This window comes from Diadema antillarum, unplaced genomic scaffold (genome assembly GCF_040938485.1).
Source record: "Diadema antillarum isolate AM-2024a unplaced genomic scaffold, OU_Dant_1.0 seq00001386_RagTag, whole genome shotgun sequence".
NCBI lineage: Eukaryota > Metazoa > Echinodermata > Echinoidea > Diadematoida > Diadematidae > Diadema > Diadema antillarum.
Window position 1 is genome coordinate 252937 of NW_027272142.1, and position 26283 is coordinate 279219.

Here is a 26283-nt window from a genome sequence, read left to right on the forward strand (position 1 = left end):
GTCAATTTCATGTCATCATGTTGTTCTTACCCAATATCGGCAAACATTGAATGCTCTACATCAGTAGCTACAGAATGACCAGATGAGTCACGACAAAGTTCCCTAACTTATTAAAATACCCTCCAGATGGGTCATTCAATTTCAGCTTATCCAGAGGCATTCAATCCAACAAAGTTAGTTCATCATTACAAAAACAAAAAACAAACAAGCAAATGGTCTGTTTGTGAAATATTTAGAGTGTTCACTACGAAACAGACTACAGTATAGTATGTGGCAAAGATAAATGTTTTATCACTGAAACACATTGACATGGATTGGCCTTTGGTAACGTCTGATATTTTTGCTCGGGATTAGGTTTACTGAGTGAAGTGTATTCAGTTATTTCTTTTCTAACTTTGTTTTTGACTTTGTTTTGTTCTGATTTATTTTGTTTTGTTTTGTTTTGTTTTTGTTTTGTTGTTATTGTTGTTCTTTTTGATGAGGGTAAGTCCCCTTACACAGTACATACAACCAAAGACCTGGAAATACTTCAGACAATAGTACAATGATGCAGATCTATACAAAATATTAACATGACGGTCAACAACCACCTGACCGAAGTAAGGCCTTTCATTGGATACCAGTAATGACTTTGTGTCGGATTGACTCACTCTTTCAGGACTTTTTTATTGGTCTTTGACTTTGTACACTAGTTAGGATTTGAGTTTAGTGGGTTTCAACTTTCAATGACCTTTCATTCAACCCTCCTCTGAACTTGAATACACTGAACCACCTAAACACCCTTCCTGCTCACAGATAATGAATATTAGAATTTTCATGGATATCAGCTGTGAAAGCTGTTCAACAGAAATCCTTGTCATAGTTCAGCTGATAAAAACTACTCGAACGTTCTCTCCTGTTTCAGTGAGCTTCATTTTCCATTAATTTGGCCCGATTGGATTTTGCCTGCCCTTTTTGCATTCCCAGCAATCAAATAAGAACAAGATGATCCACAGAGAAGACTGGTTGGCTAAATATCAGATCTCGTGACGATAATGACCAGGCAAGGGGAGCTGCGATATCTGATGATTAAATCGTATTTGTCATCTGTCTTGGGAAAAAGATTTTATCATCACTCAGCACAGTCTGTACCCTGTAAAATCTTTCATATTCACCAAATCACCCTCCTCAAAGCCACAAGTACTGGTAAATGTACACATATATTGAACAAAAAGTCTGCTATGAAACTTGTATAGCCTTGAGATATTATACCATTCGCAATTATATCTCTCTATTGTTGTTATTGCTAGATCGCCAGCTGAACATATGACCTAACCAACACCTAGCCCCTCCCATATTTTATACCATGTTCCTTACTTGATCCTTCCCTCTCCATTCAGTAAATTAAACCAAAAACTAACACCCTTATTCACCCTCCTCTTCTAGCCTGTATTTCTACCTAAACACATGGAGACACTATTCCACCTACTTTCATGGTTGCTTGACAGAGCTAGAGAGGTCTGCCTGCCATCCAAAATGTGGAAGGAGTCAGTACGTGCCATAATTTCAATCAGTGAGAAGGCAGTAACTACTCTTCTCCATTTCCTCCACATTTGTCTAGCAGACAAATGGAAGGCTTTCCACACACCCTGAAGGGAACCTCTTGACCCTTGCTACCCAGATGGAAGGACACAGGGGCTTGGGTCTATCACTGACTCTGACCTTAATCTCAGGTCATGGCACTATACCAAAGGAACCACAGTCACTGAAAGGCCTAGTCTCTGTATCCAGACTCCTTGCTATTTTTGTTGTTAATAGATTCTGAACTCATTCTCATTCTGCCCTACTATTACAAGATTTCCTTTTCCCTATTTGTTCCCCTTATCATGTAACTTCAGATCTCATGTTTATACATTTGATTTCCACAATTTTTTAAAGCATAGGGCCTAAATAAATTTTCACAAATGATCACAATAAAGTCAATTTTTCTACAACTTCACCATTTGATCCCAGAGAATGAGCTACTGTAAAACCAGAAATTTCACAAGCATGAAACTTTTACAAATTTCAAGAGGAGCCCAGATTCGCAAAAGTAAAATGCACGCAGAAGTTTTTATCGACTAAATACATTGAATGCCAATGGCAATTTGCAAAAGCTTCATGACGCGGAAAAGGCTGCCGGCTCCAATTCACAAAAGTTTCAGGTCGCAAATGTTTCTGGTTCTACAACAGTATTCACAAAACAGAACCAAAAGCCTGTACATTTGGCAATGACACACAGCAGCTACATTGTACGATCGTAGATTGTTACACAGGCTAGGTTTCCAAGACTACAGGGGTATTTGGGGTAAGTCACTGAAAGGTTCAAACTGTCAGGACAAACCCAGATGTAGGGGTGGGGAAATGTTTTCATTTCATCCAATCCGCACTATAGCTCACTGATGGATAGAGTCTCAGTGAAAATGGCTGTTCTGTAAGGCAAAGAATGCGGGCAATGAAAAGAATGCCAAGATTGGTGACTCTGTAGACAAGCTACAATACTGGGTCATCTCATGATACTCACAGCGTGGAATGAATTCCAAGTACTTAAAACATGAATTCTCACAGCTCTACGTTGTACATTACTCGATGCATATTCCTGCAACATTGCTGTCTCTTATTAGGTTAGTGCGACAATACTTTTTTTACCTCCCTTTGCATGACAAGGGTCAAATGTGATATCAGTAGCTGCATTTACTTGAATAAAATAGTGATGATGATTGTGCTCCTAATATCAAGATCTTTCGCAAGCGTTCACACGGTCAGAAAGAGTGGGATGATAACTGCACTCCTAGTCTTAAAGGACAAGTTCACCTTCATAGACATGTGGGTTGAGTGAATGCAGCAATATTAGTAGAACACATCAGTGAGAGTTTGAGCAAAATCGGACAATCTGTTAAAAAATTATAAATTTTTGAAGTTTCTGCTCAGTCACGGCAGGATGAAAAGACTACTATAGCTTGTGATGTCACGAGTACAACGATATAAAGAAAGAATAAAGAAAATTCAACATATTTCCATTTTTCTCGCATTAACAAAAGAACACTCGACTTCTCTCTTTCAGAAGGCAGGGGAAATAATATTACCCTTAACATACATCAGTAGCAAGTCGAAGAAATGTGCACTTTATGCAAAAAGTACATTTTTGTGAAATTCTCTTTTTATTTTCCTTATATAGTTGTACGCATGTGACATCATACACTGTAGTAGTCTTCTCTTCCAGCAGTGACTGCGCAGATACTTAAAATATTCGCAACTTTTGAACGGATTGTGCAATTTTCCTCAAACTTTCACTGATGTGTTCTACTAATATTGCTGCATTCTCTCAATCCTTATGTATATGAAGGTGGACTTGTCCTTTAAAGATTTTTTGCCAGCATTCACAGGGACAGAAATAGCTCACTAATTGCCGATCAAAACATCAATAAATCTAATGTTCTTGTGCTTCACAGTGGTGTGGTGCACATGCTGTTGTAATGTGTGCTTTGAATGATGGGATATAAATCTCAAGATTATATGCTCCAGTGTTCTAACGGTCACTGCAGGGCAAATTAGCGCGCTAACTTATAAATAAGAATAAGATTTCTTGGGATTAGCAAATGCTGATCGTGCTAATTTGTGGGATTTTTCTGTCCACATGTGCAGAAATCTCGAGATTGCGATCATGATGCAAATTTTGAGATACAATTGTATGTATCCCGCTAATTTGTGTATGTGTGAATCCTACCATTGTCTTTAGGCCTATATCTTGGATGAATATAACCAGAATACCTTTCATCTCATGGGAAATTTTAAAATGTCCTTCTAATATGTTTGTATTGTTGGAAATGAAGTAAAATGAAATGAAATGAAATGAAATTTTAACATGGCTATATGTGCAATGTACAATTAAAAGCAGAATCTTGCAATACATAATTATTTTACAACAGATACAAACATACAATTAGAGCTGTTGTCTGTATGAAAATCATATCTAAACATCCTGCAGTCTTTTCAGTACTTTTCCCCAGTGATAATGAACTTTTTTTTTTCCAATGCACATTGCAAAAACAACAAGTGAATAACATTTACTATTATTTTCAACAACTATTGTATATTGAAAAATTCAACTCCATATTGTCATCCTCTACCAGTGAACAAAATTGTTTCAAACTTGAGTTTACAGTTGGATTGTTGAATTTTCTCTCTGTTTGTACATAGTATCGTAAGTGCTTGTATTTCCTCAAACAAAGCACTGCATGGCAAGGTCAAGTTTACAAAGATTGCAGTGCTACACAAAACAAATTTACCACCACTCTACAAGTGGCTCAGCAAACGTACAGTGTGTGCTAACATGGCAAAATGTGCTAACATGGCAAAATGACCTAATGGCTAATAAAAATCATAAACTTGCGCTTACGCATACACAAGACTCCTGCAAATCTCAAGTACAAGAAAACTACATATTTAATCATATTGATGAAGCTGCAGAGTTTTATTTTTGTTTGCTAAAAGAACAACTAACCAACCCCTCACGAACATGGGATAAAAGGCCACAAATAGGCCCTTCTGTGGGAAACAAATACGGCTATCACTGACCACAGTTTCATTTAAAAGAAGAAAAAAAAGAGGGTGGACCCCACAAGTTCTTTGTTAGAAATAATGACACATTCTGGCTGTTGATAAAAATAACTTGAACTTAAGCCAGTATGACTGTGGCTATTTTCATTCGAAAGTACGAACTATGGAAGTAAAATGTCTTGCATCACCAGGTCATACAACATGCCTAAACCCGAGTGCCACCAATATTCATTCCTACTGTCACAATCTTATTCAGAACTTGGTTAGTATGATAAGAGAATTGGATGCTCTCATTTAACTTTGGAAACAGTCTAAAACCCATAAGTATAACAAGTGGGTTTAAACAGTTCCAAAGTTAAACTAGTGCATCAAATTCTTACCGATCCACTCTGTCCTCTGCAACATTTTTGTTCTGAAAACTAGTTATTCACAGTATTTTATATTCAAATCAAGAGCATAAATGAGGTTAAAAATATCCCTGGCAGACTGTAAATACCTTGATGACTCATCAGCTTTTAAAGGAAAACATGTCATCTTTACTCCACTGCGGAGAAAAAAATGACCAATAAAAAAAAAAACTGCCTAGATTCACTGTGAAGCTTCATAGACAGAGCTTTGCAACAGAAAAAAAAAAATGATAAATCAGGTCATATCCGAGGACATCAACCATACTGAACTTTTGAATATGTTTAAATTTCATGGTGGATTTACTTCAGTAATCACATAGGATGGGGGGAAAATGCTGGCTTTGAAAGAGAGCAGCTGATATTGTGTGGATAGTGATGATACAATTCCCAACAGCCATCAATCAGGATTAAGTTCTGATATTTCAAAGTCAATGAATATGTGTGACGGTGTTACAATAACACGGAACAAACAGTTCAGTGGGTTCCATTGGTTTGTCTGCAAGCTAAGGGACAGGTGATATAAAAGACGGATAAAGAGTTTACTTGCTTCGAGTTTCTCCAACAAATACATTTTTTTTTTTTTAAAGATATATCTGTACAAATTGCTCTATGTATCATGCTGCATTCAGGAATTTCAATGATTTTTGTATGGTCACCACTGGCATGTATTCCATTCAAATATCATTCCAACTTCAGTGTATATCACCAATGAAATCAGCAACACAAGTATTCTTTAAAGGGGCATATCAAGCCAATGCAAACTTTACACTGCAAAGTAAAGACAAAAAAAAAATCCTCACATCATTCAGAGATCATACTTTAGTGCTACTGCCTGAGCATTCCTATCTCGGCATCTGTTCTCTAAACTGTAACCCTTGTCGAGGTAGTCTTTTCTCCCTCTCTCTCTCTCTCTCCATGGTTGTAACATTTCATGTTTGCTTGAAAGTAACTCGAGGGAAGCAACCCCATCTGATGACCTTTAGTCTCTCGGCAACGAACCAAACTCCAGAAGAGACACAATTAGAACATGGAGACACAATGTTTGAAGACCATGACATGTGTAAATATACAAAGATGCCATGGGCAGTGGATGGCACTGAAGAGGAAATTTGAGATGCAGTATGGAATAGTCGAAACGATATCATTTGGAGCATCTCACACAGCTCATCCTATGACAAGTTACGAAACAGCTGTGGGGGCGGGGTCAGACACTGTCTTTTCTGCATACCGGTACTGTAAAAGTGGTCATTTTCACGTTCAGCTGGTAAAGATGAGTTTTGCTTGTTTTTGATTCCACAGAATCAAGACAATGACCACAGAAACACATAACATGCAAAAATATTTGTGTGGTTCTATTTTCACACTAGTTTCTGATAGCACGAAATGCGCGAAAATTTCCACTTTTACAGTTCACTCGCTTTAATATCTGCTAACGCTACAAAGCAAAGCAGAGCCATTACAATAAACCCTATCAACTAGCTTTAAATGCTTTAAAAGAGCATTGCGTAACCATAATGCCAGCTTATTGATCATCTGACAGTATAAATGCTCTTGTCAACACAAGTTCACAGACTGATTCTTACATTTTATCATTACATCCTTACATTTGCTTACACATATTGAACATAAATCAACTTCAAACATTAATTAGATCACTAATTTGACAAGGTGCAAATGACTAATACTGTGTTTAAAGTTCTCAATCAATAAGAACTGTGGAATCACTCGTAAACTGACTACGAAAGAATGAAAGTAAGTTATGTAATTCAAATCATTTATTACTTGAAACATATTTTCCATATAAGGGTATGGCCTTTTGTAGGACTACAAATGTACATTAATCATACATCAATGATTATCAGAGAGGAAAGTATGATTTAAATTACATGTACTTTAAAGCATAAAGAGGAGTGCACAAAGGATAAAATTTCATGCTTTGATTCTAAGAAGCCCAGTGTGTTGTTGGTTGTTGTTGTTGTTTTGTTTTTTGGTTTTAATGAGTGACAAGTTCATGGCAAAGTGACATCAATGCCATGACTTCATACAGCATCACTCTTTATCACTACTCTGATGTCGCCATGGCAACACAGTCACTGATGGCTCATGTCCACATGGGCCTCTCATCAACGTGCCATTGATTCATTGATGAGCTGCGCAAAGCATCTACAGCTGTACATGGAAGCGAGGATATTGATACACGTCGGAACATTTGTGCCTCCATCAATATTTGATAGAGAGGAAATTGATATAGCGGCAACCTTGTTGTCTACCGGTAGAAATAATAAACAAATATAGGTCAACTATCATCACTGACATCATGTTACTCCAATCAGTTATGTATCGCACACATGTATCTCACATGTCTATCAACCATGACCCTGTCAAAAATAATCATGACTACCACACATGCTCAATGCAAATCCAACGCAGAGGCCAGTCCACTCTGAGAATATCTCCATAACCCATTACATACAGGTTGATGAAAGATTCTTGTCACATGTCTGTGGATATGATAAGGCAGTGACCTTGCGGATAGTACCTGGACTTACGATCTTCCCGAAACCGAAATAAGCACCTACCTCTGATGGTGGGAAGTCGGTTTTCCTTGGGAAGGCGCAATCTGGCCCTGAATCGCTGGTGCCTACGTCGCATGTACGCATCCATCAGTGTCCCCTCCTTCGGCATATCATACGCACACATCTCCCCCCTAATTGGCATTCCCTTATTCCTTGTATAAAAACCTCCCACATTCAGGAAGCGACCGTCCTCACCCGTTTGCGCTAAGACATCTCACATGTCACGCAGAGATTCTTAACTGTCTCTGATGCCAGTTGTTTCTGCGATATAATCCCTCGCCTAAGCTGTGATTTATTTTTCCCCCCTCTTTTTCTCTTCCCCTTCTTCTTTCTTGTGCACGAATAGATCGTACAAGGAGCGTGAGATGATAAAGGCCAATATCGAGCAATGATCAGGGAAGGTTGGAATGGACATGGTGAAAGGAGGGTCTATTGCTTCGCCAAGATGTGGTGATTTGATTACAGGACAGGACTTAAAGGAACGTGGGCTTGGCTCTATCAAGTTGATCTCACGTATTGACTCAATGTTCACTCAGTCTAGGCTTGGAGCATCTCCTTCTCAAATCTAATTATTTCTTAATGACAGTTTTATTGATGAGTTCATTTCATCATACCGAAGCCACATCAAAATTATATATCAACCAGAAACCACTGAATGAAATCACATTGTATCATATTGCCAAGCATAGCACCATGAGAGACTTAGCTCCATCCAGTGTCAAATTGCCAACTTTAAAGGCATTTTGCCTTTTTCCCAAGGACAAAATCTCTAAATCTAATATTTTCACCACATGTTATGTGCATTACACAAATCACGGGTCAATAGATATATGTAGGAAAAGACTGACTCTGTAGAGTACTTCAAAAGTCAGGAATAACATTAAACGCAAGTAAGTCTCCCCAGACCTTGGATACTTTTTGATTAGTAGTAATTTTACTCTCATCACCACTGCCTGAAAAAATAATCCTGTTGTGATTTTCAAAAGACACCTCTTCCCTGTCGTTTCTGTTTTCTGTCCCCATTTCATATATGAGTTTGTTATAAACTTAAATGGAAAGTCCACCCCACATTCAAGTTGAGAGTAAAGTCAAACAAACTGGCAGGTGACAATTTACCGTACGACTAAAAATATTCACAGCATGGAACTTTCGCAAATTAGAGCCCATGGCCTTTTTTGTGGCATGAAACCATCATCGCCAATAACTGGTGTACAGCACTGTACTGGCATTAAATGCATTGCATCGACAAAACCTTTCATCTGCATTTGACTTTTGCGAATCCTGGATCCTCGCAAGATTTTGGGAGAGTTTCAAGCACGCGAAAAATTTCTGGTTTTACAGTTGTATTCCAGATCCGAAGCCATATGTTCTGGTGCACTTCGATTTGACCCTATCATCTCCAAAGGTTACACTGTCAGGTACAGTACAGACATATATAGAGAAATGTGTCTTAAAAGAATTTTTTTTTTAAATCATGAAGAAAAAAAAATCAGTATTTCAAGTAATTGAAATACATTTAAGCCAATACGAATGAAATTCTAAACAGAAAAATGTTGAATGGAGAATTAAACATATTGTCCAAGATGCATTGTCACACAAAGACATGAGAAAGTAGAAATTCATAAAATAAGAGCTTTAACTGATAATGCTTCAGCTAAATGTCAAGATTACAATGAATGTCAAGAAAACTTAATAATTAATAACAAATTTGAAATAATTAGATTTAAGGATATTCTGGTGTATTATGAACAGACATCAGTCGAAAAAAACAATAAAAGTTGCAAAGCCATACGTACAGATCCTTACATTTCATCCTTTTTTCCAAAACAAACAGCAGTAATACCACATAATAGCATACATGCATACATCATTGGAACAATATCACTTTCTACTAGTACAAGCTAGTAGAAACTTTCTCAACTCACTGCATACCACAGGTCTTTTTTTTTCACATCTGCCTCCTCAACTTTTAGCCTCTAGCACAAATCATATGCCTACTACACATACGATGCAAGTTCTATTGTAACGCACAGGCTCATATAAACACAAATTAATATGGTACACCGTGGGTAACGAAGTGAACTTGAATGAACTTCCTGCTCTTTCACTGTCAGTGAATGCAGTTTGTTGTACAAGATTGGGCCAGTGATAGTATTGTACTATCTGGTCAAAAGAACTCTTTGACAACACACAGTAATTAGAGTGGTATCCGATTTACTCGTGCGTCTGATACATCACAAAGATTGTAGCCATACACTGTAACTATTTCCCCCAGACTCACATACCCTCTACATATCACATAATTTGTAAACTTTTGCTCTGAAAAATCACACCTTCAAATATGGCACTATTGATAGATCTACATAGCGTTAAGAACACTGGTGCATCAATATTTATGAGACACACATATGAGGAAGATGTCCTTCAACAATTGTATCATGTATAAAAAAAAAATGCATGTGAAAGATTTACTTTCATTATACACTGTCTGTTCTACTACACATGGGTCAAACATGGTGTCCATCTAACCCTATTAGAAAGAGGGAAAGATAATAGGCCTATTCACACATACTGAAAAAGGGTGACTCGAATCATAATTCAAATCACACTGGTTCACAAAGAAAAATCGTGACTCAAATCACCCCAGTTTGAGTGAGGCCAAACTGTGTATGCATGAGTCTCAGAATTTGACCTGACTTTGACCCGAGTATCCAGAAGTGTCCAACATTGCATTATGGGATATAAAAAAATTATACAATTTTGCACACAGTATACACTCACAGCAAGTAATCGTGACTACTCTGGAAAAAAGTGCAGCTATTTTGGAAACGTCACACTTCATGCAGTGTGCCGACTGTAAATAATCTCACTAATAGATACTGTGAATATCATGTCCACATGCATGTTTACATAATTTTTTTACTTTTGCATCACAAATAATTGTGACAATTGGTGGTTGTGTGAATAGGTCTAATCATGTGAAATACCGACTGGGATTTCGAGATGATGGTCATTACAGGATTAAGTTGCAATTTCACATTACATTCATATTGACATTGCTAAACTGAGTGAAATCAGATAAACAAAATGGTACACATTACTACAAGCCTGTCAGTACATAATGAACCATCACTAAGTACCACATCAATACAAAATTTGATGATTTATAAAGCAAACAACAACAACAAAATGGCTTCTCTTATCAAAGTATATTTATGAAAAGACAGTAAGGTAGGGATGCGGGTGACATATTTACCATCTCGATGAAGAATGTCCAGCATCCAAGAAGACAACTTGTTGGTTCGCCAGTTCCATCCCCGTTTCTTTTGAAATGGCATTGTGATAACGTGATGCAAGAAGTAGGCCTACAATGTTTGTCTGTCTGTCTGTCTATTACTCAGATGTGGGTGAGGAACACGCGCCAATTTTCAAACAAATCCTCGACTGGTCCAAGTAATGGATATATTATATGAAAATATTTCAAATTGTGCTGCCACAGGGTGCAAGAAGAGTTCAAGTCCTGGCTGTGCGTTGGGTGACAGGATGAGTTTTATTCTTCCACATCTTTTCCTCTGGCTGTTTTCAACATGTTCTGTTCACTCAATCAAAGACAAAGAAAGTTTTCCCGTGGATGTGATGATAGTTTCCTCAACAACTGCAGATTTTTTGTGAATGAAAAGCAAAATATTACCCATCTATTTCCTTCTGCGCTGGGGATCCAAGCATTATTTGGCAACAGTAGAAGACAATGAGCTTCACATCCAGCTCACCTCTGATTCACATTTCACTCCATTCTCTCTACTTCCTTCACACATTCATAGAGCAATGACATCCTCAAAATATCCTGAAATCTTGCCATAATATTCTGGCAAATTGGAAACTTCCTTGACACTGCTCTTCGAAGAAAAGTGCTGAAAAGATCTGCTCCTCTGAAGGGGCCCAGAGTGTTCCCTCTCTCCAAGAAGCAATGTTTCCAAGGGCACGAAGCAGAACCTCAAACCCTACGCATATAATCCCTCAAATGCAATCCAGTCAGACTTTCTATCACCAAAGCACATTTGTGGTGATGATACTGGCCATCGTCGGTGTAAATCAGTTGGTTTAACTACCTTGATAGCCACACCCTTGCCTAACTTTGTGACAAGCATTCAACTCTCAGGAACTCATTAAAACAACAGGATCATTAGCAGGTTAGTACGGCTCAGCAATTTTCCACATTGGCTCAGGAAAGCAATTTTCCCTGTTAACCTGAGGGAGCAGGTAACCATAGCAACCAAGAAAGTGATTTCCATTCACTTGTCTGCAGATTTCTTGCTGTAATGGATTATGCTGGAAAATGCCTCACTTCCTTTGTGATTTCTGCAGAGCATGACAACGCAAAATGTTCCAAACCCTACAGCCACAAAACTGAACACAGCGACTTATATGAAAATGAATAGCACCTTGAGAAATCACTTTGCTCACGATCATATTACAATGTCTGCTCGTGATCACTTCCAAGACTTGAACTTCAAATTGTTTTAACAGCTTCAAGCAGCGAAATCATGTTTTCCTTGTCTGTTTAATTACTTCAGGACAATATGTGACTGGAATAGAACACAGCATCAGCATTTATTTTGAGTCCAGGTGTCCTCGGCTCGCTCCTTCTCCAGACAGAAATAACTACACACAATGGTGATGACCAATACGGGTCCAGGACACGTCTTGGAGTCATTCCACAACTCTAAATCATTCAGGAAGTCAATCTGTTGTCTTGGGATGTATTTAAACTCAATTTCTCCAAGATTTCTGTCTCCTCTGGAGGGAGGGAAAGATGTGACTGTCCCTACATCTCACCAAATCACTAAATGGAAGAGGCTTCCAGTAACCCTCAGTCTACCATAAACAGGTGCGGCTCAGAATGAAGGCAAACAGTCACAGCTAAATCTGACTTCTTCACTGGGACAATGTCTCATCCGGAGTAGTCAATGATAAAATTATGAAAAACTACAACGCCTGCTTCCATCTCTAATTCTTGCTCCCAGATGTGACCTGACAACTTTGTAACAAGCGAGTCATTACTTTCACTGTAATGAATGGGAAGACCCAGATGGCCAGAATCCTCTCTCAAAAAAACACTAATTTAATCACAAAACTCACGCAATCACATACAGTATTTTGTATGCCACAGAAGGAGCCCTTGCCCTGCCCTAATGACATTTGCCCCTTTCAATGGGAAATAATTGATGGAACTCACTGGAATCTAATTTCAGGACAAAAACAGTCATCTGCATCATAACGTCCACATCGGCAGCTGTTTGGTATACAAAGCCCTTTGCCTGCTGTTCTCCATTAACAAATTTCACAATATAAAGCACATCCTGTACTTATGCGTGTATAGTTGTATGACCCAAAAATCACGTTCAACTGTCAAGACAAAACTTCCATCGGTGGGAGATCTCTGTACACCAGACACCATGAATCATAGTAAATTACAAAATAGACAGGGGCCATGACCTGAGGGTACATAAAACACATGATACACACTTCATGAATCTGACGACCAATAATATCTGCACATCTCTTCTCTTTCCACAATGTAAAAAAAAAGAAGGAGGATACTCCATCAACCAAATCAATTCACAATACTCAGAATATTTACACAATTAGAACCATTAATTGCAATCAAGAGGGAAACAGCACATCTCTGACGCAGTCAAACATACCCTGGTATCTGTCTGCCCCGGATTCTGTATCTTCTTGAGTAAAATCAGGCCTTCAACAAGATAAAGATTAACCATCCCCATTGACCCATCGAAAACTAGTCCCGAGTATACTTAGGCAGGTGTCACTGGGAAACAAAAGTTGTAGCAAAATTAGCTTGCCTTCAACAGGTTAAAAATATTCTCAGAGTGGCTTCACAGGGGGATGCATCACAGAAGAACCACTGAATCGACCAGTAAGAGATGATCCTCCCGCTTCACATAATCACACGGTATAGTCGTGATGGGAATGATGATGGAGGCAAATCAAGGCAGACAATCCCATCGACAAGTGCTTCAAAACTCACCCTACCACCAACGGAGAACAGGTTCTTTATGGGTAGGAGCTCCTGGAGTAACAAGGTCAATGTAAGTTTATTAGGCCAAACAACACAAACCCTAGCGCCCTTGAGATGGTTACAACAACACAGCTTGTACACTACGTTTTAAATCTTTCCCTTGTTGTCAAGTCCATGCAGCAATATTTCATATCCCATAAAATGCACACACACACACACACACACACACACATGTATCTCAGCACACAGAAATGCACGATGCTCCCCTGGGCTACTAGGGGATAAACTACACATTCCTTATCATACAGTAGTTCTGGGGGTGAGCAAAGGCCTATAGCGGCTCAAGAGCTCATTGAATTTATGATGGAAGACAGACTTGGCAGTCAGTCCGCAGCGTGAGCGAAAACGCACGTATTTATTCAAGTCGTATGCACGGCTGAGCGGTGCTTGCATACGTAATGAGCAGATACATGGTCATGAACAAATCCGTGTAGAACGAGTATTTCTCGTCAGTTTTCGACACTTTTAGTATCGACTTAAAGAGAAAACATAAGCAAATATGCTCATGATCAAAATAAACGGAAAAGAAGAATAAAGAATATCAAAATCCCTCTCGAAGTTCGGTATTGTATTCAAAAATATTCCTTCACGTTTGACGCCAAAAAATTAACCTGAAATCTTTCATGCCCCTCTAAAATATGGTGAAGACTATGTCCGCTAAGGTATATAGTATCACAATAAGGGCACGTTTTCCCATCTTCATTTCAATACGGGTCAGGAACTAGCAAAATTCAGAGACATGTCTAGCGTCAAGTTTAAAAAGATTATCCTCGCATTCGCACCAGAATTCCGGGTCTGTGATTGGTCGAAATCTGTCGCAAGACGCGGCGTGTCGCATTGCGTAGTATCCATTGGCTGCTGACTCAATGCTGTGAGTTTTAAATGTTAGGTTCCAGATTGTGATCGAATTTTCACTCTCTGTACAAAACTTGAACTTTACACAGGAACCAATGATGTGTATGTGAGTGTGCACTTACAATGACCCTGAACAATGGACCTGGCTGCCACCTGCCCCGAGCTCTGCTGCCAGGCACATGAATGCTTAATCAATTATTCATGTGGATTGCCCCGAGCACTGCTAGTCTGAATTCTTGACACAAGGTGAAATGCATGCTCATGAAAGAAGTAAGCACATGTTTCCATGTGCTTGCACACACCACATTTCAGAATGAACAAAGACTAGCTGCGATAGTGGAATTCCTCATGAAACATTCCAATCCTGGCCATTGTCCACGACCATTGTCTGGGTATCAACAACACATTCCACGCGTGTTCATTCACTACCCCACTTCCAGTAAGAAATCATAATTTGCCTTGTTTTCAACAGGAAAATTCACAACCTTAAAAATGGTGCCCCTCTTCGTTTTTTAATTGATCATACTCGCTCAAGTTTCACGATTGTGAAATCGAAGAAATTACGGAGATCTATTTTTAATACCAGTCAGGAACTAGCAAAACATCAAACTATGATCTAAAAGCTTCTTGAACATTGGCAAAATAATCGTTTACTTTGATGCTAAAATTGACTACTATATTGACATCAAAAATAGGGAAATTAGGTATCAAATTAATGAGCATAATCAGCTCTATAACATACCTAATCATCCTGGGTAAAACAATGCACTGCGAAAGCTATGAAAGCTGTTGTTGCGACCTCTGCAAAAACTCTCGCAAAGTATCGCGAAATCTCGTCAGTCTCAAGGGCACAAACTGCGTAAACGTGATTCTGAATAAAATTGTCGTTCGTGCCTCATTATCGCACACGCTGCGGACTGACTGTTGGCTACACGCATGGCGCCTCAGGGTGCAGGGCATACTGCCGGTGTCAAAGAGTCAAATGGATACCTGAGATCCACATACAGGGAAACCTGATCAATTTGAAGATGTGATTATGATGCAAATGATATCATCCTGTGGAGCTCCATAAAGCTTTAGTTGAATAGACTCCAATGTGAAATGCAGCACACATCAAGAGATTCCATTTCAATAAAAAATCCAAGACTTGAGAGCGGCTCAGCAAAAAGCTATCCAAACGGCTATTCTACAGCAGGTATTCACTCTCAACAGAAGTCATTCTGGGCGTTTACAGACCTGAAGTTTACAAATGCACTTGAAATCACCACAAACTCCGGCTTCTGTTTCTCTCTCCTAATGGTAGAAAACAAACAGCACACATGTCAATAGAGATCCTCAACTCACACAAACAGACCAACTCCCACATAAGAAGTCACAGACCGTGAGTCTAAACAGCCCTGCTCTAAATGGAATCGCATCCTTTGTTCGAAGGGTACACAAAAATGTTAATCAACAAATCCATCCATACATGTCCCTGATTACAGGCAGTGATGCAAAACCACTGTACGAAAAACAGAGAAAAGCATAGAGAGAAAAAAAGAGAGAACAGAAAGTGTGTTGTGTACCACCTGGTGAAAACTTTACCCATAAGGGTCTGTGACCCACTGAGCAATTACCAGACTACTGCCGCAATTTGCTTCTCAGCCAAATCTGGAGGTAATTACAGGTCTCTTCATCCTTCATTTCCTTCACTAAATACAAATTTTCTTCACTGACAGACGCCACAGATTATCAATGAAACATTTCCAGATCATGTCTGTCTCCCGTTTCAAGACAAGACATGAGGAAGAAAGATGCACAACTCTTTTTGAAGTGTAATTGCAAATTTGGCAGCTTCACTTTACTGCAATCTGCTGAGGGGGATCCTTGTTTCCTTTGCGTAGACGGTCTACAGCTACAATGTATGTTCTTGTAGGAAAGAGCGGAGTAAACACCAGGGAAAGAACACTGTATCTTTCTCCAGCCATGCTGATTGATGTGTCGGGAAGTTCATCACTTCGTGGACCTGCGATAGGGATGGTCTGGCAACTGAAAAGAGAGGCTGTCGGACGTTGGGCGCAGAGAGATAAGAATGAAGGTGTTTATTGACACCATTGCTGACACAAACCCTTTTGCAGACATCAGTATAGGGGCACAAAGGCAGAAGAAAATAACTTACCAGGTACATTAAGAAGAGATGTGAATTCACAAAGCAACTTGCTACATTTAGACTGATTAAGAAAAGGATCTTATATAATATGATGTAATACATTCTTCCTGTGTTTCTTATTCCTACATTGTCTACTACAAAACACTTACAACTACATGCCCATATTACCACAAACTCAGTCTTTCTTCCTCTACGATAACTGCAACTCAGAAAGTCATATTGTCATTATTGGAATCAAATTCAGAAGTAATGTGGTGCAGAAGATAATGAACTACGGAGAGTACATACTGATGTTAATCAGTACAAAGCCTACGCATATTTACGATTCTGCTGAATACACTAATCTCTTATACTACCTCAATGGAAACTGTGCATGAAAAAGAATGAAGTTTGAAATTGAATCCACAGTGTTATCATTGCAGACTTGTTCAGATAACATGCTACAGACTGCTTTTTATGGATATCACTTGGGGATCACAACACCTTTTGGAGATAGCACAGTTTGTCTGGGTCTCTGAATGTGTTGACAGTAAAGATTAGGATGCATTCTTGTCACTTTTTTTTTCTATCCCTTCTTACACACAGACATGTTTACCCTGGCACTGACACCATGTACAATGTGTGTAGGTAACACATGTCACATGTTTGACACCTATTCGTGAATAGTCTTTTCTTTTGTCACAGATAGGAAGTAAAAATTTAATTTACCTAATCTCATTATAATACAGGATGATCATAGCTAGTAACTATAATAATTATTATTCAGTACTACACAGTAATGTTAACAGTATCAAAATCAAATTCAATGTAACACTTTCCTATATGAAGGATTGGAACCAAGATGTTTAAATTTGGAATGTGACATAATCTTTATACTCCCAAAGACTCTGCCAGTCTGTGTCTGTATATTTACATGTACCTTCACCAATACCGGTACTTGATAATCATCCTATTTATTGTGTGCCTTTAATACTGGCAATGAATCACAATGTCATTTTCTAAACACACTGTATCTGAGAGGATGCCCAATAATCCTATAAGTATAACCTAGTATACATGGCACAGACAAAAGGTACAGAAACAAATGGTGACAGTGAGTATTGGTCAAAATCTTCTATTCACTGTCTCTTCTTTTCTACCATTACTTACAAGTCAAGTAGCATTTATACTGTTGATCAAGAATATACAATGATAATGGATATTCAAATGTGTTCCTACAATGACCCCCGCAAAAAAGAAGAAGGAAAAACAAACAAAAAGATAAAGAGAGGAGAAATAATAAATTTGCCTGGCTGGGCACTGGAAGGCTGAATACTGCTAGCTCAGGTGAAATACCTCATTAGCCAGTCAAGCCATGTAGCAATAACATTGAGTCTCCTTTTGAAACTGGTTTGTAATCCTTGCAGCTATTTATATTTCATCTCATAACATAAAGCTCAATCACAGGACACCCGCCCCACCACTTCCCTTCGTGTCTATTACCGAAGGCAGACACAGTCACAGACCAAAATTTCACTTTATGGTAGATAAGAAATGCGGTACTCCAAATTGGGTAAGGCGGTATGAAGGGGAGCACGATGTGAAGCCAATTTCAAGGGATCAATCATCGGAACGCAACTCGAAAAAACATGTACCACTTTTGACTACTCTGGGGGTCACTGACCTGGTATAACAGTGAACCCAACAAACAGCTGGAACCTTCAAGGCATGAATGAATATACATGCCAGCAGGTCCGTACAAATGGATCCATCTACCTCAGTATGAGAGAGAATTTGGGAGGGGGTGATTTAGAGGGATATCAATTTCTACATTATATTGATTTACTTTCTGTAAGGGTTGTTGTGCGAGCATGATCGACTGAACCCAAATAAGCAATGCACCATTAGCACAGAGATATGGACTGGGTTGACATACATGCACATAATTCATACGTGTTCCCAAACAAACTTGGTAGTGTCCAGTACAAGGAACCTCTTTCAGATGGAGTTAAGTTGTTTCCGCAGGGGGGAATGCATTTTGGGGGAAATGCTAGTTACACGTGTGTGCAATTACTGGACAATTCTGAAGAGAATGCAGACTGGGAAACTTTGAAAAACTTTTTTGGTCAGTGTGCTATAGTGTTATAGACAGCGCCATAATATGCAATTTTTGTGGGGTCAGAAAAAAAAAAAAGACTGTGGCAGCTAAAATACACAAACGTCGCAATGTGATGGTTCGAGTAAAGTTAGATGCACTTGTACTAGAAATCTTTCTGGAAATATTCTTTACTGTAATAACCTTCACTGTGCAAATTAAACATGTATATTATTAAAGATGATATTGCTAAATGTATGAATAAAAGGCCTGGGAGAGCATTTTTTCCCCTTTCAGTAACCTACATGTACAATGCACGAAAAAATGATACAAACTACTTTAAAAAGGAGATTATAAAGTTCCTTTTCCTTTTATGGTCACAGTCCAGCAGAACATATCATATAAAATGAGATGATATCAATAGCAAAGGTACATATAGGAATAGATGACTACAGTACAATCTGTAGATCCGTCTTCAGCACAGAAGCATGGCAAATTCTAGTTCTCGCTAAGACGGCACAAAAAACTTTGTAATTCCCTGAACAGACAGATTAGCCATGCTGGCCATTTTAACCCATGCGTGTAATCAACACTGGAATACAACATGGAATGTCTCTGCAGTGATCACATGCCTAGGGCCAGCCAATCAAATCCAGAAGCCATACATGGCTGTTCCGCAGCTTCGGGCTAAAGAAGCTGTGTTTACTGCTGAACAGGTGAGGCAAAAAATCAGGTAGTCAGTCAATTCTTTCTAAACTCTATATTACAGCAAATCTCATAAAGACCCACTGCACATGTATCACTGTAGCCCCCTCCTACACAATACCACTTCTGTGCTTTGGGGATACTGGATGCACAATAACACTTCTTTTTTTCTCTCAAAAGAATAATGGCAAACTGATCTACTGTCACCAAGTTTTTACAACAAAACATGCACTTTGAATACAAATTGCTCAGAAAGCAGAAGCTTTGTGCCATCACGATATTTTCAACCAATTCAGAAGCAAACCGACAATCAGACTCAGTACAGTCCTGGTACCCTGAATCTCAGCACATGTCTCACAAACAAATACGGTAATGGAGCTGCACAATATGATGAGTTCCAAGCCAACTTCTGCATAGATGCAAATATTCCAGTGTATATCCGAAAAGACTCACGACTCCAGATCCTCCACCACACTTTTAAGAAATCAGAGATGGTTTGGCGAGTTCTTCACAAGAAGTAACAAGATGGGACAGTGTGAAGAAAGTGATGTTCCTAGGTACCAGCAGACACCATCATTCAGGGTCCCATACGGCCAGCCACTGAGCCAACCAGCCCACATCTACCAAGACCCCCAAAGTGCCTCTGAAGCTGTACCACAGTGATGCACTCACAGTGTGAAAAGCTGGTAGTGGTGCCAACAAGACAGAAGAAGGAGGATTAGTTCTGTTCAGACCTCTAGGCTTTCATTATATCCAAGACATTGTCATGAAGCTTGCCCTTTCACTGGGAATAACTCAGACCTGTGACAATGGGATTCTTCAAGAAGGAAGGTGTGCAAAGTTGCATGTGAACAAACTTTTCTGGTCTCAACATTTGTGAACCGACGCCTTCACCCATACTCACTGATTCCAATGAATACAAACCTCTGTTGTCATTCCCCTTGAAATCTTCAACCCTTTTTCTTTCTCTCATTAATTCATGGCCAAAGGTTTTGTAATGAAATGTTATTTGAAGCTTCTAACCTTGTTACTGGCAGGAGAGACACTGTCTGAATTTTACACAGAAGGCTAATCATGTAGACAATGTACGCATTCTGGACCATGTGGGTTGACATCCCCCCCCCCCAAAAAAAAAAAAAATGAAACATAGGAGCTGACATTGCACATGAGTGCACTCTGGAGGTCTTTATCAGGGATATAATTTATACAGCTGTACATTGTATGTGGAACATGCAATTGCCTCCACAATGTCAAAACATTCACAAAAAGAAAAAAAAAACTTTCAGTGACTTTACACAAACCTATTATTATAATTATCATTGTTTTTACATACACACACACACACACACACACACACACATAGAATTCCAATAAAGAGAACAAAACACCTAGGCATCTGATACCCCCATGTAATATCTTTGAAATCACTTTTACAGCATTGTGAAAATCTCTTTGATTAAATACACACATAATTAATGGAGCATTTTAAATTCAAGTTCTCCACTTAAGCTAAGAGAAGTATTTTCTCTTAAACCTCCACAAGGCAAAATTTTAAGGAATTGCCACCCATTCAGCAAAGACTTTGTGGACAAACAACTTGCACCAGAGAGAATAGTGATGATGATTAGAGAGGAAAGGCGACTCTGAGGACAAAGGAGCAACTGAGATTTCTTTGAGGTGTTAGTCAAGTATCCTGAATTAATAGATCCAGTCACTGTGTTAAAGATGGTGTAATCACAGCTTTGTTCAGCCACCATCCACGCAGACCAAAAGCTGGGCATTTCTTGAGGCCAGCCAGCCATGGCTAGCCAAGAGTGGTATCACAGCACAACATGCACAGAACTATCTCACTGTATGATCCCTTCCAAGTATATGACCACTCTGTCACCCCTCGAAGAATGGAGCATGATCACTGGTCTGTAACAGTGTTAACTCAATGTCTATTAAAAAGCCTGATTGTATGAAACTGAAAACCAAGGTATTCTAGGATAGTGCTACTCTGACACATTGTATTCTTAGAAGAAGCACTTGAACTGGTCCGCATGCATCAGTACATTTATTCTTTTCCTACCGTACAAGTGCATGTCAAGCACTCTGTCTCATAGCATAAATTTCGGGACCAGCATAAAAACAGTGTCTTGAACCCAGTCATTAATGTGACTACGTTCAAGACACGTTTTTTGTTTTTTTTTTGTTTTTTTTTGTTTTTGTTTGTTTGTTTGTTTGTGTGTTTTTTTTTTTTTTTTTTTGGGGGGGGGGGTAAAAACTTGCATTGATACATCAAAAATGGATCTGCGTTTAGCACTGTACCAGAATATTTTTATTCCAACAATTATTCCTACGTGTACTGCCATTCTAGCCAGCATATATGAAAATTATATCATTTAGCACAATTTTATATTCTTTTGAAAATCTTTAAGAGAGTGATATACAATTGTACAATGCACAAATGTGTACTTCAAAATAGAATCTATAAATATACCTTGTCAAGTTGCCAACAGTACAAACTGCACATGTATGTACAAGTGTACATCAGTACCAAACTTAACAGTTTCAGAACATCTCAATAACTCTAAACTTTGAATATGATTAGATACATTACAGTTGTAAGTAGAGTTCAGTTTACCTCTCTCGCTACACCTATTGCTGATATCATTATTACTCTGTGTTGTGTTGCTGAGAATTATGTATTCACATTACATCTAATTTCAATCAATCAAGCTATGTGCAGTATACACCAACATTATCAATATCATATGATCTCCATGCACAAATCCAGTTTTGCATACAGTTTTATTTAATAGCAATTCACAAACCAAACTTCATCCAGGATTACTTCTCTAGGAAAGATCTCATCTCATCATTCTGTAATGCCGTCCCAGGGTATTACACTGTCTGTCTACTAATGCTGAGGGATAACGCTGAAAATGTGCACTGCCTAAGCTTTGGATTTACTGAAAGAATATTCATGTACGGGTAATCAGAGAGATTTACAAGGATTGAAATGTGAAATGATGACAACTCCCCTGGATCGTGACAAGTGTGGTGAAGTCAGTCAAAAGTTGGAAGATGACTAGATGGTAAATACAGCCCCTGCCAGGGTACTGAATCCTTTAGAGGATCTGATGCTGTGCAAGGTGCCACGTACATTGTAAGTGCTTGCCCGACTGCCAGGGTAAGTGAAAATCAAAGTCGGGCAAGTGCTTTGGAACATTAGAAAAAACACACTGTACTTGCCCAATTGGGCAGACAAATACTTTTGAACCTACCCTTTTTTTTTACCTCCCCCCCCCCCTTCAAACCCACAATGTCAACCAATCAGAAACCCAGAGATAGTGACTGTTTTTAATAATGAAATGCAATACCATTTAATTTAATTTCAGCAGCAACACTTACACTATTGTTCATGAAAAAGTCCCAATGCAATGCAACACCAGCACTCAATCAAACCAAGTTTGTTACGTCAATGTGTTTAAGCGTGTAAATCAACATACTGTGCTGTTTTCATATGATTGTGTTTAATCAAACCCCTGACTTACATTGTACAAGTGATTTTCTACAAAATCTTTGTATTAATTTTCTTTTATTTTGGGGCTTTCTTTCTGAGCAAGTAAAATTCATGTTTGGGCAAGTGTTCTGCAACAATTTGGTAATCTGCATGCCTAACTGGGCAAGTGGTTAAAAAAAAAAGAAGTTACTGTATGCAGCCTGAATAGTAAATATATTGTGTTGAACTTGAGGCTGGTGATCAAAAAGTATGTGATTGAGTACCTGAATGCTGTTTTGACTGTTTTGACTTTTGTTACTGACCTCTTATTGAGGAATATGGATAGAGGAAGTTTTACTGGTCTTGTCTTCCTTGATATAAGGAAGGCATTTGACACAGTAGATCATGCGATATTACTTAGGAAGTTACAAATGTACGGTATTGAGGGAACAGCTCTTAAGTGGTTTACTTCCTACTTAAATGAGCGAACTCAGTATACTGTTGTTCAAAAAAAGAAATCTGCCATTCATGAAACAACGGTTGGAGTACCGCAGGGGTCCATTTTAGGACCTCTGTTGTTTACTATTTTCATGAATGACCTGCCAAGAGTAGTTGATGAATGTGATATAATGATGTATGCAGATGATACTGTTATGATGTTCAGTGATCCAAATCCTGAAAGAATAGAAATGGTTTTGAACCGAGAACTCAAGAAAGTGAAGTCTTGGTTAGATGAGAATCACCTCACACTCAATGTAGATAAAACACAGGTACTTGTTGTTGGCGCACAACAGAAGTTTGTTCAGTCCAATCTGAATATGGTCGTTAAGGTGAATGATGTAATTATCAAACAGGTCCAAAGTGTGAAGTATTTAGGGGTCTGGATGGACCAGCATCTTAGCTGGCAAGAGCAAATCAAATATACCTCAAAAAAGATAGCAGCCAGATTAGCATTACTCAGACGAGTTAGAAAATATCTAACTCTTGACAGCGCTAGATTGCTTGGTAATGCACTGGTCTTACCTTACTTTGACTATTGCTGTAATGCCTGGACGAATTGCAATCAGCGCAACAGGTCGATACTGATCAAACAACATAAACAAATGGCAAGGATAATACTGAAATCAAATCCTTTAACACCTTCCTCTCAAATGTTCATAACTTTGCACTGGATTCCCATGGAGGAACGTTGGCGGTTCCATCGGGCTAAGCTCTTATATGATGTAATTAATGGTTCTGCTCCATCCTATTTGATTGATCGCTTCACGCTATGCAGTAGTACACATCGGTACAGGACAAGAAGGGCGGGCACCCATGGTCTTGTTTTGCCTAGAGTCACCTCTGAGAGTGGGAAAAGGGCTTTTTCTTTCTCTGGAGCTATGCTTTGGAATGCACTTCCTGCAATTATACGCAGTTCTCCTTCAAAAGCTACCTTTTGCTGTAATTATTTGAAACATTTCGCCTCATAACCTGGGTTATTTGTTATCTGATATTTATGTTGATCTTGTTAGATCCATTTTCTGTAATCTCTGTTGTATATTTCTGTAGTGTTATTTGTCTGTTTCGTTTGACTTTTATGAATGAGTTTGTGACACAGGGCCTCTAGGGAGAACAGTGCGTTGACTACTGATAGGGCCACCCTGTATAAATATGACTAAATAAATAAATAAAATAAATAAATAAAATGCTCATTTTGAATATAAAAACATCCAAAATTATTACTTGACATTGCTGCATACTGGCAACACTTGGGATCATACACATAATTAATTGATAATTATATTATTCAACAAATCAAGTCCTTAGCTGCAGCATAGTATATGTCAAAATTACCATCAAGATGAATTCCACCTACACAAAGACCCCAATCCTTAGAACAACTTCTGTATCATCTATAACCCATGCACATAATACACACCTGTCAGAGAAAGGGAGAAAAACAGAGCAACCTGCTCTGTGTTTCCTGCCTCTGAGCTCTCTCTACTGCCATTTCTAAACCCTACATCCTTCCTCTACTTCCTCACTATTTGAAGTGTTCCTGACATATCACCACTCTAGGAAAAAACTGTTTCAGCTTGTCATGTCTGTTCAAGGCCATGTCAGAGTGACATTATGACACAATGACTCAACCCACATACATTGTACAGTGTGTACTTTATTCGCAATCAGGAATGACGATAAAACTGACTTTCTTGTCTAATCCAAACAGCCCACCTGTTTCAATATGATTTGATCCACATTCTAAATAAATGGAGAAATTAACAACAAATCTCGCATATTTTACAACTCTACTGACAATGACATCACACGACTTCACAACACTCCCATGATGCATCTTTCGATCTCCCATCTTTCAATAATGTACAAGTATCTCCCATACAACATTCAGGCAATTTTTTCCATAAGATTACCACCTGACTGTATTGCCCTGAAGCTACAGGGATTTGAAACTTCACGAATAGAAAGCTTGTGGACTTGTCATTCCCTCTGGGAGGATTGACTTACCCGACTAAAGCGAGTGAGGGCAGTATATCCCTTTAAAGTACAGGATGCACGTGCACAGAGGAGGTGAAAGTGGAAATGCAGGAGTGTGTGCTCAGTGTAGCAGCAACCAATACAACTGTAATTGTCTCCTTGAAATGCTGGCCAGCTAGTGGCAGAAAACAATGCCTGGAATGTGGAGAGAAGTTCTTGCTCCAGTTTGTTCACACCAGGGGGGTGTTTCATAAAGCTGTTCGTAAAGTTACGAACGACTTACGAGCGACTGGTGATCAGTTCTTGTGCTGAATTATGGAAATTCTGATAAGTATAGCACATCAGAACTGATCACCAGTCGCTCGTAAGTCGTTCGTAACTTTACGAACAGCTTTATGAAACACCCCCCAGGACACAAATCAATGCTATGCTAGGCATCTTGTACCCTGCAACAATCTAAAAACTTTCTTTGCAGTATGACAAGTAAGTCTAAACTGCCCACTGTGATGTTTTTCCTGTATCTCATTTTTTGAACGGAGAGGAGTTCTACAATGTAGCCTGCTTATTTTAAAATGTCAACAAGACCAGTCAGGTTTTGGAGACTACATTTCCCCCTCTTTAATACATGGCATTCTAAAGACTGTATTATATCCTATTGAAAAAACAAACACATATATTTGAGCATCACAACAAATCATTATCATGACACAAAGTACATGTATGTTGACTGAAGGCACTTACAATGTAGTCTCTCTTCTGAGCCCTCCACATTGCATTCAATTTGAACATACATGTACAATGGCAACCAGCATGAAGTCATTTGATATAAAAAAAATACCACATGTGTAAGATTTCAGCTCTTGTAATTTTTGTACAA

The 26283-nt window shown here is 38.7% G+C and overlaps 1 protein-coding gene across 1 annotated transcript in view; it reads right to left on the minus strand.

Moving 5' to 3' along the window:
• Positions 1–10899, minus strand: part of LOC139708911 (glutamate receptor-interacting protein 2-like) — a 51574-nt gene extending 40675 nt beyond the window's left edge. Inside the window, exon 1 of the mRNA XM_071620875.1 lies at positions 10818–10899. Coding sequence (XP_071476976.1) covers positions 10818–10899 — 82 coding nt within the window. The remainder of the gene's footprint in view (positions 1–10817) is intronic.
• Between the last annotated feature and the right edge of the window lie 15384 nt (positions 10900–26283).